Source organism: Felis catus, chromosome B4 (genome assembly GCF_018350175.1).
Source record: "Felis catus isolate Fca126 chromosome B4, F.catus_Fca126_mat1.0, whole genome shotgun sequence".
Lineage (NCBI taxonomy): Eukaryota > Metazoa > Chordata > Mammalia > Carnivora > Felidae > Felis > Felis catus.
This window is the reverse complement of record NC_058374.1, coordinates 48,584,098-48,598,119: the sequence shown is the minus strand read 5'-3', so window position 1 is coordinate 48,598,119 and position 14,022 is coordinate 48,584,098. Positions and strand designations below refer to the sequence as shown.

Here is a 14,022-nt window from a genome sequence, read left to right as displayed (position 1 = left end):
TAGCTGTGGACATCTTGGCACCTGCCCATGGTACCCTTGGAGTCTATTCTCCTGGGGAATTAGGGGGCAATAATCTGCCTCCTAACAAAGATGTGTGTAGCCCTCAAAGTTGACCATGTCGGAGAAGTAATCCCGACCTTCATTTCCACAAGCAGCAGACAGACACAAGTATTAATGGAAGCTGAAGGGGATTCTTTTTCTGATATTAACATTTCTTTGTTCAATGTCCTGTCTTCAGTTACCAGGAAAAAGAAGTGAGCTCACAGAGAGTGGAAATCTAGTTGTCCTCATTCACAGCTGTACTTCCTCAATAAATACTGGGGAAGAAATAAACAAAGTCAGTGTGGGAAAATGGGCCACACACTACCAAAATGAAGAAATATATATATATGTTTTGTTTGTTTGTTTGTTTGTTTTTTGAAAGGAAGACTGCAACTCTGACTCATAGGAAAGAGGACTCCAAAGATGTGAAATCTGAACTGGGATCCTACTTGTGGGCCTGGTGGGCCAGGATGAAACTTGCAGAAAAGGGTAAGATGGAAGGGTCAGTTGAGGACAGAATAGGATGGCTAGGGTTTAAACTTTTAAATATGGATTCCTGATCTGAGACATGTTTCTTTTTGCACTTACGTCATTTACCCTTACATTTTCATACATCCCATGTTTATTAAAGCATTACTGTACAATTAAGCAATGCAAACCCTAGAAGACTGTTGGGATGCGATCTTTACTCCATGCCAATGGGGGAACATAAAAGACTTCAAGCAACTTATTTGTTGTTAGGAAGCAAAATCAAATTGATTACATTTCCAAAGGAGTATAATATGGTGGAGACAAGGCCATCGTGAGAAAATCATTTTAAAAGCTCCTAAGCATAAGCAATTCATGACTAAAGACACTGCACTGTTATGCAACATGAGTGTCAGGAGAACAAATTTACTCATGACTCATGCTTCTGTATTACACATCTTACTGGATGTTTCCTTCACCTTAAAGAAATGTGAACATAAGTGTGTATATAAAAATACCTGCTATCCAAAGCATGTAAACACAACAGCTATTAGGCTAAGAAAAATCTGTTGACATGGTGTCATCAGAACCACTCTTCCAAGACTGAGAGTTACTCCATCTTTTGAAAAGTATGGCCAGTAAGCCAACGTCCTGCCAGACACCAGCTAGCCCCTACTGCGTCTTCCGAATTGGGTCGTCCTGAACAGCCGGGACAAGACAGAAGAGTGAAAGCCCTGGGAAAGAGGCCCTGGGAAAGAGGTGTAAAAATAATCCCCCTGCCGCAACCGCACCCTACTCTGCCTATCTTTTGCATTAAGGCGAGTAGGGAGAGACCCCAACTCTGCCCAATTCCAAGCCAGTGAGTCCCTCCTGGTCTCCTTTATCCGCCCACAAAACGCCTCGAGGGTGCGGACCAAAGTAGCCCACAAAGCGCTGAAGCCAACCCACCAGTACCTGCTCCAGAGGTCTCCCGGTTGCCCCCCGGGTCATCCGGAAGGTCCCCGAGACTACATAGCTCTCTCCACCACACGATTTTCACCGACTTTATTGGCCCTGGACTTGGCGGGCCCCTCGCCGCCCACCTCCCCCACTATATCCCGCCAGCCTTCCATGACATCGAGTATATTGAAAAATACTGCGGGCGGTTATGAAAAGAGCCTTTGCTGGGAAAGCCAGCTCCCCTGTGGTGGCGTCAGGATCACTTGCTCTTCGCCTTTTGACTCTCCGTCTTCTTGGGCAGCAGCACGGCCTGGATGTTGGGCAGGACGCCGCCCTGAGCAATGGTGACTTTCCCCAACAGCTTGTTTAGCTCCTCGTCGTTGCGGATGGCGAGTTGCAGGTGGCGAGGGATTATTCTGGTCTTCTTGTTGTCACGAGCGGCATTGCCAGCCAACTCCAGGATCTCCGCTGTCAAGTACTCCAACACCGCCGCCAGGTACACGGGCGCCCCAGCGCCTACTCGCTCCGCGTAGTTACCTTTGCGCAGCAGTCTGTGTACTCGACCGACCGGGAACTGGAGGCCCGCGCGGGAGGACCGAGATTTAGCCTTTGCCCGCACTTTGCCGCCCTGCTTTCCACGACCAGACATGTTCACCTCTCGCCAAAAACTCCTGCCTGCGAAGCAAAACGCAGCAATCCAGCTCTGAGCAAGTGAATGTGAAGTACTACACCGGAACTGCCTTTAAGACTTTGTGCTGACACTAGGCGGTGCCTTCTCATTGGGCGCAGCAACATCCTCAGTTCTATTGGCCAATGACAGGCAGGCTCCGCTTCCAACCAGCGCTCCTGGTTGAGGGACCGCCTTCTCCAGCTCTCTCCAATCAAAAGAGCAAACTCCTAGTCCTCATTTACATAACCCCCCATATGAATACGCAGGACCGGCCCGCTCTGCGTTTGGGGCCTTCGTTGAATTCAGTGCATCCTGAGATTTGAACGTGCAAGTTTGCTCCAAGGAACGTCATAAGAATTAAGGAACCATGGTTAGAAACTGAAAAATCTGGAAGAGCTACTCTGTCTACAAGTACGAAGCACTCCAGCAAGAAATACTAAAAGCAATTGAGGACGCAGGGTGAGCCCTACTTTGCTATGCCCGGTAGGTGGATTTTCTCACCGTATACAGCATCCTAACCAGCTAATTACCTGACTCCAGACCCCACGCTTGTGGGCAACACTGCCCCTCTGCCTGCCGTTTCTTTAAACATGCGCGCCTTGTATCCTGCAAACTCAGATGCGCCTGCTGTTACTCAACAGTGTGGGGAGCTGGCTCCAAAAGATGCCTCGGACTGAACTGACCATCTGAACTTTCTTAATCAGCCTAGATGACACTGGATCCCCGCGCAATTCTGCCATTCACAGGTTGCCAATCTTCGCTTCTAGGGACTGCGAAACTAGAGTGCTAGACTAGACGTGAATGCTTTCTTCAGAGACTGCAACAAGTTCGGTTAGCCAAAACCTAACATGCCTTGTCTTTGAGGTTATGAGCCTGAAAAGAGTCTCTGGATTCCAGGGAGAGGCCGCAGGAGCAGCACAGTTTCTGAAGCACAAAATCTTGGCCCTGGTTTGCTCCTTATTCATCACCGCGCTGCTGATCATGTTCTCCAAGGAGACTGAGGGTCTCCTTGTAGAGGAGTCCGGAAATCAATATGGTCGCCTAAGACATTCTGGTGGCACTTGGTAGTTCCCTTTCCCAGTCCTCTGCTGCCCCTGTGGTGCTCCAGTCCTGAAAAGACTAAAAAGAATGGTAGCAACTGTACTTACCTAAATTGCAGGGCCATAGGATTTGGAACAAAATAAGTTGTTTTGTTTTTTTTATAAGAAATTATTTTTTAACAATTCACTGACATAATTTAACAATTATACAATTATACTATTTGTTTTAAGCACATTAAAATAAGCAACATTTTATGTGGATTATAGTATCCGTTTAAAAGTAAAACAAATTTACCCTCCCACCATCCTAATTAAAGATTTGATTGCAATGAAATCACATTTTTGCCTATTTCTGTACGTGTCCTTATTGCCTAGAGCAATGATTAGCCTATATATACATAGTAGACACTCAATAAATGTCTTTGAAGTTGAGAAGCAGTATACTGTTATGATTAAGTCATTCATTCTGGAGCCAAACTGCCTTGGTCCAAATCCTGGCTGTACCACTTACCAGTTGATAAGCTCTGTAGGTATCCCAAAGTGTTTGAAGATAAATATGTTAGTAAGCATCCAACAACTGCTAGATAAACTGAATAATGGACAAACCTCCGGTGCATTTATTAACATGTTCTTGATATGAGTTTTGTAAATTTTGCTTAAATTTTGCCTGTATTAAGGGAAACTTTTAACAATGATTATTTTGGATATGTTTTCCTTTTATTCTTGTCAGCAAGAGGATTTCTAACTTGAAAATGTTCTAACTTTGATTTTTTAGTCTTAATAAAATATAAGTTAATCAACCAATTTACCGTTATAAGAATCCTGATCTCTTCAAGATCTGGTAGACTTTTCTTTCTTCCTGTCAAGGATTAAAGTCATGTAGTACAATATGACTAGTCAGGATTTTTTGCAGTCATACACACAGTATTCTGAGGACTCTTTTATCACTAACAATGAAAATGTGTTATGGAGATGGGTAAGGATGGGTAAATTATAATCATTTATACCTATCGAAAAAATTGCTATAAAGCTTTTTTTAGAAAGTTAAAGACTGGGGACAGGGAGTACAATTCACTACAATATTCCTTCCTCCAGATGTTAAGTGCCTGGGAAAGAGTTATGAATCATCCTCTAAATACTGCTGCCTTTTATCAATAAAACCTTTTGGGAGGACAGAGAGTCCTGTATCCTAGAGCGGTGAAACTACTGAGAGTTTCATTTTGTTCAGGGATTCTCTTAAGAAAAAGATTGAAAGCCTCCTGATGAGCTATTTGCAATACAAATCACTCTTTAAAGCTACGATCATGGGCTCTATTATTTTAAGACCTCTGAATTTTAAAGTGGAAGATGTGAGAACCTAAAGTTTGAATGAAATAAGAAATTTACTTTATTTCAACTAAATAATCATAGAAATCGTTATTTGTTGAAAAGCAAAAGTGAGCGGGGTTGGGGAAGAGGGCAGAGAAGGCAGAATAATCTGTAAAGGGCGCACAAGCAGTGATAAGGCAAAGTCTGGGAGGAGTGAGGAGGGGATAAGATCTTTTTTGAAACAATTTTAATTCTTTCTTTGCGGGGGTCACAAAAGAGAAAAAAGTATTAAAAAATCTCCTCTGCCTCCCACTAGTGACTTGAAAAGATCCACAGATGAAAAGGTGTAAAGCTAATTGCTTTGAAATCTAACAAGATAGAATGCATTCCCGGCTACTATTTATTTTTCATATTAGTCTGGGAATGCTGTTAATAAAGTAAGCATTCCTAGAAAGCGCGCGAGAATGGGTATAGAGGGGACACGGGAGGGAGGAGGTGGGGAGAGGAAGCCAGCGCGCATAAATCTGGCCTATTTTTATTCAAGCGTTGAGAAAACGAAATACCAATGAGTCTTTCCTCAATTTTACAGTAAAAGTACCAAAAAGCTTTCCCAAGAAAGCAAACAACGAAAGTCAACTCCTTCTGCTCACAGCTCCACCCTCATTTTGGGAGGGTGGAAAAAAAGGTCCCTTCGCGCCTAGAGCTCCGCCCACTTGCTTGAGGTTTTCAAACAGGTCCGCCGCCAGGCAATATAAGGCTTGGTCTCCAGTTTCGTAACCTCTAGCTTCTTGCTCTTCGGCTTTCAGGTTTTTGCGTACTGAAAGGATGTCTGGTCGCGGGAAAGGGGGCAAAGGGCTGGGAAAAGGAGGCGCCAAGCGCCACCGGAAGGTCTTACGGGACAACATCCAGGGTATTACGAAGCCCGCCATCCGCCGGCTGGCCCGCCGAGGGGGTGTCAAGCGCATTTCGGGACTCATCTATGAGGAGACCCGGGGAGTGCTTAAAGTATTTCTGGAGAACGTGATCCGCGATGCAGTGACTTACACGGAGCACGCCAAGCGCAAGACCGTCACGGCAATGGACGTGGTGTACGCGTTGAAACGCCAGGGCCGCACGTTGTATGGCTTCGGTGGCTGAGCAGTCCCGGCGGCTTATCTCCACATTTCTAAAGGCCCTTTTAAGGGCCCCCAGGACGTCAAGAAAAGAGCGAACACTTTGCATTTACTGTGTGAATGTGGAATCTAGACGCAGATCGGTGCATTGGGTGAAAAGCACCAGCCCGGTGTCCTGAAAGTACCTGTCCCGGAGGGTAGCTGCGGGTTGCAGGCGGCGGGCTTTGGTCTTCCGGGGGGAGGTGTGGGCGGTTAGTGCTTGCAGTAGGGGCCCAGCGCCGCTCGCATAGGATGTAGTGTGGGGAGTGCGGTACCGGGTGGAGACCTCGTTCTATGGTACACATACACACTGGGCTCCTGAGGTGACTTCGGGTTCCATTGGAGGGAAGGAGGCATCTCCACTGCAGAAAAACCACGTTTTAGATGTGGCGGTTGGCTTGTAAGCGGCCGAGGCCTCTGTCCCTGAGCCTATATACAGGATTCTATGCAAATTAGGGCTAGTTGGTGCTGCCTCCGATTGGGTCTGGGGACCACGCGTCAGAGGGGCGGGTCCTCGTCAGAGCGGCACGGTTGCCTGGCCCCTGAGAACGCGGAAGTGCAGATAGCGCGGAAAGTGCTAAGTGCGGTTCTAGTGTGGCACGCAGTAGTGCCGCCTTCTGTGAGTATTTTCTTTGCTGACGTTTGAGTAGGAGGTGACCCAGTGCAGACGCTGAATAAAGGCGGCCAAGCGCGGGCGAAGTCGAAGGCGGGGCCAAGGCTCGCGGCCTCGGCCAGTGGCCAGCTGCAGTTAGCGGCATGGAGCGGGTGAGCATCCCAGCCCGAATGCCTGGCGGTGGTGCTCGGACCCCTGGCCGTGGAGATCCAGGAGTTAGCCGGCAGTGCGGCCAGGGGTGCGGGGCGGCATCGTGCTGCTGTTCAGGAGGAGATAAGCCCTAGCTGTAGAGTAAAAGCCCTTTTCTGAGCCGTCGGCGGGGCTGTGGGTGGGAGATGGACGGAGGCCCGCGTTCTGATAAATTCGGTGGAAATGGTGGGGGCGAGGTAGCTGTGTAATCGCGGGTCCTGCCCAGTGATTCCGCCGTGTGGCCTGGAAACCCGGAGCAAGGGGCGGCCTGTTTGAGGGCGCTTTCCCCAGGCGACTGTAGGATCAGGACCCTGGGGACCCGTCTTTGTGCTGGCCGGCAGGGGCCGCCAGTGGGGCGAGGCGGGAACGGAGCTCACTTGGAAACATTTCTAGTATTCTCCAAGCGGAATCTGGCATTATACCAATTATTGGGGGTCAGGCGCTTTGGAACACTTTGTGTCCCATTACTGCGTTCGATTCCCCAGCAAACTTATGAAGTATTTATTGCTATTTTACAGACGAGGAAACTGATAATGGGGGAGTAAGAATTGGAGGCAAGAATTGAACCCAACCCTGTTAGATCCTGCACCCTTCGGCCTTACCTTTATATGACACTGCTTCTGCCATGGAGGCCTCTTGGCCCTATTTGCTGATATTTCACTTCTAAGTATTTTCCCCTACTCCATAAAGATTGAAGTGTGTTCGTGATTCTGGTATTAATTAAATTTCTAGGGTACTGAGACAGCCCCAGAAGCTCAACTTTCTGTAATGCAAATGAAAAAACTGAGTTACTTAAAAGAAACAGCAAAGTCTGGCACACTTTGGTGCCTCTGTATTTGTTGACCGTGGAAGGGTGAATGTAAGTAGGTGGTAGATAGATAATGTACCTATTAGATCTCCAATTTAACATGAATCAAATATTAGAGTGAAGATTAGGACCCCAGTGGGTCATGGATATAAGTATTTGTATGGCAGTTCAATAATTTGTATGGCAGTTCTATTCCTTAAGTATTTAGCGTACTAGGAATTGCTTATTTTTTTTTTTTTTTTTTGCTTGTATTTTTGGTGATGGCCTTATTTCTTCCTAACTGCCTAATAGAATTCACGTTCTCCCTTGGAACATAGCTATTTTTGCTCATGTCTTATGCTCTTTATAAAATATAACCAAATTATTGGAGCACAGGAAATCTTTATATTTGTATGAGTCCTATGGTAGTACTAGCGGTCCTAAAGTAATCATGTTTTCCAAACCCAAACTGGGTCACATGATTTGAGAATACAACAAAGTATCTGAAATTGGAACTGAGGTTTTTCTGAAGTTGACTAATAAAATGCCTTACTGCAGGGGCCTCTGGGTGGCTCACCAACTTAAGCCGCCAACTTCCGCTCAGGTCATGATCTCACAGTTCATGAGTTTGAGCCCCGCATCGGGCTCTGTGCTGACAGCTCAGAGCCTGGAGCCTGCTTTGGATTCTGTGTCTCCCTCTCTCTCTCTCTCTCTCTCTCCCTCCCTCCCTCTCCCCTGGCTCACACACTCTCTCTCCCTCTCAAAAGTAAATAAAACATTAAAAAATTAAAATGCCTACTACAAATGTTTGTTAACTTAAAACTTCTCTGTAATGCCTCGCTTAAATGTGAACGGGATGCTGTTGAAATTAGCAAAGTGATCTCTTCTGATTTTTGAACATTTAATGCCTCCTTTGTTCCAAGTACTGTTAAGTTTTGAAGATTCAGAGATAAATAAGCACGTGTCTGTTATCAAGAAGCTTCTATTTTCTTAGTAGACATCGGGAGGGTGGTACACGTGTGGTTTACTCTAATAGAGGGGCATGAATGAGGTGCTGTTGGTGCACAGAACAAATTTTGTCAGGTGTAGGGCTGTCTTCAAAGGTCAGATGGTATTAGAAGGGGAATGCCACACCAAGCTTAGAGAACAAATGTCATGAACAAAGGTCACAGTAGTTCCCAGGCCTGGTGTATTGGGGACCTCCTACTGTTGGATATTTCATTGGTCCTGTGTACTAATCTCTGTGTATTTGTTTAACTGTATTGATAATATTAATTAGAATGTACACTTAAATAGCACTTTATACATTTCAGAAAGCTTTCATATAAGGAGGCAACCTGATAAGTACGAAAAACCCTGGACAGGAAATTGGGTCTTAGATGGTAATTGTGATCTTGTTGCCAAATATCAGTGTGACATTTGATTATTTGGCTTCTCAAGGCTTTGTCTCCTCCTATGCAGGAGTAATACTCAGCCCAGACACACGAGTGTGGAGACAAGCTGACTGTTGTGCCTGGTTTCCCTTCTGATCAGCCAGTGACTATTACCCGTAACCATTTGTTAAATACTTTAAATATCACTCAATTTCTAAGCTCTCTTTTTTGTTCTGGAAACCTTTCATTTTTCATGCATCTAATGTTATCATAGCTATTATTGCTAGTATTCTACATTCAGAAACACTTATTTCCAAGTCTTTTATTTGTAAGCACAAATAAGCACAAATATGTGTATAAGTAAGAATTTAAAAGTGGGATATAAAACTACATAGAGCACAATATTGATATAGTAAAACACTACAATTAATCTTTCCCTTTACCAACATGTTAACAGTAGTTATTAATGAATAGAGGTTTATGGTTATTTTAATTTTCATCTTTAGATATTGCTGTATTTTCCGAGTTTTCTACAAGTATAAATACTTTGATAATGAAATCAATATTTTTAAGTATTTTACTTTGAAATGAATTTTCACAAGCATGATATGACCAGAGGATTAATGGGAAGGTTATATAGTGCATATGGAAAGGATACATATACACATGCACATGTGTATGTGTATATTACAAGTGGGAAGAATGTATCATTGACACTACTCTACTATATATGATATTATCTATAGGTTATATATACCTTCCCAAAATAGCTTTGTCTGTATCTCTTACATTTCACATGTAAGGGGTAAGGGTGTAAAGGGATTTCATTTCCTCAATTAGACCTGCCAACTGTTTCTTTGAAAGAAGAGTCCCTGATTTATAGTGGGAGACCCAGAAGGGAGATAAGGATTCTATAGGTGATCATTAACATTTAAATTCTTCCAGGGAATAGTCTTGCTTAAATATTTGATGAAATACGATTTTTGCCGTGGTTTCTAAATTCAGTGATCAGAGGAAGAAAGTAATTTGGTTACATTCCAGGTTGTGGCCCAAAGGTAATAACTGCTGCCATCCCTTCTCTCAGCTTTACCATCTGTGTCCATTCTCTTTTCTCTTGCTTAGGTGGCTGCAGGCAAAACAGTCTAGTGCCTGTGGATATGTCTGTCCAGAATAGGAGATTAATTCTCTTCATTCAGTCTCCCCTAAGGAAGGAGGAGAAAAAAGCTGTCAAATGCCTCTCTGGACTGATAACTCATAGCTGTGATTACCCTTATCTTCCCACGGAAGTAGCAGCTCATGGCGGTGGAACCGATTCTGCCTCCTTTTAGTAAGCCTGGAAAGGCAATGTCTGATTGCAATTCTGTCTTTAGAATTTGAGGTACATGATGCCTCTTTATCCACAGCTTGGACTCTAGGTATGAATTCTGGGACAACAAAAGAAGATTCACCCAACATCTGACATCCTCATAAATACTATAATCCACAGATAATTTCTGTTCATAATATGTGTATCTTTAAATATTTTCCATTGGCTATTCTTATGTCTATATTGGCAGTATCTCTCCCATCCCAGTTTGTGTTTGGAATTGTTTGATGAACCCTGTATACATATTTATGTCTATGTGGAGGTTCTTGAAGGACCCTGGGTAACTGCTCCATTTCCCACCCTCAAATGTAACTGGTTTATTGAATATTCTCAACTCAGGAGACAAATGTGAAAACTTCATCCATTCTCTATCAGATCTCTCCTTTAACCTCGTGATATCTTGAAAAGATTCCATTACGTTTTGGTCACTGTCTCAGTTATTAAAAGTCAAATCTACTTAAAGTTTCAATCTCTTATTCAGTATAAAAAACTTTTCCTTCCTCCATGGCTGACTAGCTCTAAGCTCAATAGATGTGGAGTGGGGAGAGGATGGTTTGTACTTTCACTTCCCACTATAAAACCTGGAATCCAGAGGGGCCCCTTGTCATGAGCCTAGAGCAACAGGAAAATTTCAGGAAGCATCATGCCACATGTAGTAGCTTTGGGTAAGTCCCTTAACAAATCTGAGTTTCATTTTCCACATCTATAACATGGCAATAACAGCTCTCGGGATTTTATGACGGTTAAAAGGGATAATATAGGCAATATATGGCAGGTTGCCTGACACTTACTATACATTTACTAAATGTTGGATGTTACCATTATGATGATAAACATCTACTCATTCCCCATCCCTTAACCAATGACTTGTGTCCTTTTAGGCCTGTCCTTGTTTGGAAGTTCTGATTAGCTTATGAGGGACTGGAAGTAAAATCTGTTCCTCTCTGATACCTTTTTGATTCCTCTTTAATTTTCCCTAAATCACTGTAGAAATATTTATTTCATTTTGGACCTCTTTATATTTTCAAGGCAAAATCTATTATTTCATCTATTCCTTAAAACACCTCTTTAAGGCTAGTGTGCAAGTGTCACTCTTGTTTTTTGTAGTTTGACAGACTCATGTCCCTTGAATAATTATTCAAATGGCTGTAGCCAGTTAGTGGTAACATTATACCTAAAACCCAGGCTGCATGACCTCTGCTTCCCAAAAGATATAAATGCCACATATTTATACTAGTGTCCCATATACTTCTATATTTGTAATTAGATGTTTCCACTCCGTAAATGTTGATGGGACATACTCAAATTAGGTCAGGAATGTAATTGTATACTGGTGTTTGATAAGAATTCTAGGAGTCAGCGATAATGTATAGATAGTATAATGACCTCATAATTGTTAATGTGGTTGAAGATTAGGCATTATAAAAGTTGAAGCCCTTCTGAGTTTTGAACAGCATGAGTTCATTGTTAATAAATTATGCCTAACCTTTACTGTAACAAATTTAAAGACAGTATTAAGAAAAACTAGCAATCTTGCTACCCGGCGGAACTATTTTCATTTTTCATCAGTACCTTTGTGATGATAATTTTAAGTGTCAATTTGATAGGGTCAAGAAATTTGACCAAATGTTATTTTGGATGTTTCTGTGAGGATGATTTTTTTGTGGATGAGATTAGCATTTAAATCAGTAGACTTTGCCCATAATGTGGGCAATCAGTTGAAGGTCTTAATAGAACAAAGACTGCCTGAATTCTGCCAGCAGACAGGTCTTTGAGCTTGAACTGCAACATCAGACCTTCTTGAGTCTCCAGTCTGCTGGCCGACCCTTAAGATTTTGAACTTGCCAGCCTGCATAATCATGTAAGCCAGTTTCTTAACATAAATTTCTCTCTCTCTCTCTAATATAATATAATATAATATAATATAATATAATATAATATATTTATGATATTATATATTACATTATAATAATTTATAATGTAATATATATTTATAATATATAAATTTCATAATATATATAATTTTTACATATAACCTCTCTCTCTCTCTCTCTCTCTCTCTATATATATATATGGATAGACAAAACTTGTCTTTGTATATGCGTGTGTGTGTGTGTGTGTGTGTGTGTGTGTGTGTGTGTATACATATATATTCTATGGGTTCTGTTCCTCTGGAGAATCTTGACTAATACAACCTAATATGTTGTCATATTTACACATGTTTTACTATGAGTTAGCATACTATTTTGCATTTTTCTTCTTCTCTTATACCTATATGTAAAGTTACATGGGTAAATAACGATATCTGTAAATTACCTTAATCTATGTACAAATGTTTTTCTCCACTGTCTTTTTCTCTTTACCCTAAATATGTATTATTATATATATGATATATATGATAAATATATATATTATATATAAACATATATATTATATATAAATATATATATATTATATATATATTTCTCCATCTCCTTTGTCCTCAACCTGACTTCCCTCTAAACCTAACCTTGGATCTTTTCCTGCACTTAAATGCCAAGTGTTCTGAGGTACAGTCTATATTGATTGCCTCTACTTCTTCAAATCACTACTTAACCAAATTTAAAAACCTTCACCCTCACACTATACTGAAACTACTCTTAGGTTATCAATCAGCTAATTATAAAAATCCAATTTTGTAACTTTTTTTCTTATTATAAAAGCAGTGCTTATTTAATAGGGAAACAATAGGATATAGAGAAAAAGCAAAGGAAACACATTTATTTTTTAAAGGAAACACATTTTTAAAAACTCTCCTGAGTCCTGCCTTCAGAGGTCATCACTGTCAACGTTTTAGTTTATATTATAGTATTATGTGCAAATATTATATTCACATGTAACTGTATTATATTTGGGGGTACTTTTAAACATTTATAAACAATCAGGAAATCAGGATGATAGCATATATATTAGTTTAATATTTGCTTTTTAAACTTGTCAACATATCAAGAATATTTTCCATTAACTGTTTTTCCACATGACTTTTATTAGATGTTGTACAAACACACCATGATTTATTTAACCAATTTCTCACCATTTGACATTTTGTTTGTTTCCTTTGGGAGCTATTATAAATAATGCTGCAAAAAATATTGTTGCACATAAATCCTATGAACATATCTGATTATTTACTTAAATATATTCCTAGAGGTAGAATTTCTAGGTGAAGGAAAATGCACGACTTTTGAAATATGTGTCTCCCTGCCATGGAGAAATACTACACCCCTTTGAAACTCTCCCATATCTAAATGGGAGATTTAGAAGTGCCCATTTCTCCACACTCTTATCAACCCTGAATAGTATCATATTTTTAGAACTACCATTGTTTCATATGAAAAATGGTATTCTGCTTTTTCATCTGAAAAAGATGCAAAATATGTCTCGGTAAGTATTTGTTGGATTAATAAATGAATTATTATGGAAAGATTGACTACTTGTTCAGATACCAATAGGTCATTTGGATTTTCTTTTTTGTGAATTTTTGGTGTTTGTTGTCTACGCTTTCATTTCCAATATGAATGTTAGTGTTTTTGAAATTGCTTTAAAGAATCATTTTACATATTAGAAATATGATCACTGGTATACCAATTTTTTCATCTATATTTTTCCAATTTCTCCTTTTCCTTTTTATTTTAATTTTTTAAATGTTTATTTATTTTGAGAGAGAGAGAGAGTGAGAGCACAAACAGGGGAGGGACAGAGACAGAGACAGAGAATCCCAAGCAGGCTCCAAAATGTCAGTGCAGAGCTCAATCTCATGAATTGTGAGGTCATGACCTGAGCTGAAATCAAGAGTCGGACACAACTGACTGAGCCACCTAAGCACCCCTTTATTTTAGTTTTGAAGAAAGCCAAAATTTGAACATACTTATAGACTTTAAAAATTACACAGTTTTAACTAAAAAGCCATAAGACCTGAAACATGATATTGAGTTATGTGAATATAATAAAATAAATATTGGTTAGTGTTTTGACCTCAGAATTCAATAAAATATTTGCCCCTCCAAATAGCAAATTATGTGTTTGATTTGAGTAGG

The 14,022-nt window shown here is 41.1% G+C and overlaps 3 protein-coding genes across 11 annotated transcripts in view; 2 read left to right on the top strand and 1 right to left on the bottom strand.

The window, feature by feature from the left end:
- Positions 1–1,537: 1,537 nt before the first annotated feature.
- H2AJ (H2A.J histone) lies at positions 1,538–2,207 on the bottom strand. The gene has a single exon (XM_003988442.6). It carries the CDS (start codon positions 2,096–2,098, stop codon positions 1,709–1,711), a length of 390 nt encoding a protein of 129 aa, XP_003988491.1. The 5' UTR covers positions 2,099–2,207; the 3' UTR covers positions 1,538–1,708.
- Positions 2,208–5,238: 3,031 nt separating this feature from the next.
- LOC101095347 (histone H4) lies at positions 5,239–5,657 on the top strand. Its single transcript, XM_006933534.4, has one exon. It carries the CDS (start codon positions 5,293–5,295, stop codon positions 5,602–5,604), a length of 312 nt encoding a protein of 103 aa, XP_006933596.1. The 5' UTR covers positions 5,239–5,292; the 3' UTR covers positions 5,605–5,657.
- Positions 5,658–5,796: 139 nt separating this feature from the next.
- Positions 5,797–14,022, top strand: part of GUCY2C (guanylate cyclase 2C) — a 140,937-nt gene continuing 132,711 nt past the window's right edge. For 8 of the 9 annotated variants that reach the window (XM_045061421.1, XM_045061419.1, XM_045061424.1 and 5 more), the window contains exon 1: positions 5,797–6,383. The gene's annotated coding sequence lies outside the window, so the exon portion shown is untranslated. The remainder of the gene's footprint in view (positions 6,384–14,022) is intronic. The other variant, XM_045061416.1, reaches the window with a different exon arrangement.

What these genes read in the sequence shown, in the direction of transcription:
- H2AJ (XM_003988442.6), bottom strand. Translation starts at nt 2,098, where the DNA reads ATGTCTGGTCGTGGAAAGCAGGGCGGCAAAGTGCGGGCAAAGGCTAAA.
- LOC101095347 (XM_006933534.4), top strand. Translation starts at nt 5,293, where the DNA reads ATGTCTGGTCGCGGGAAAGGGGGCAAAGGGCTGGGAAAAGGAGGCGCC.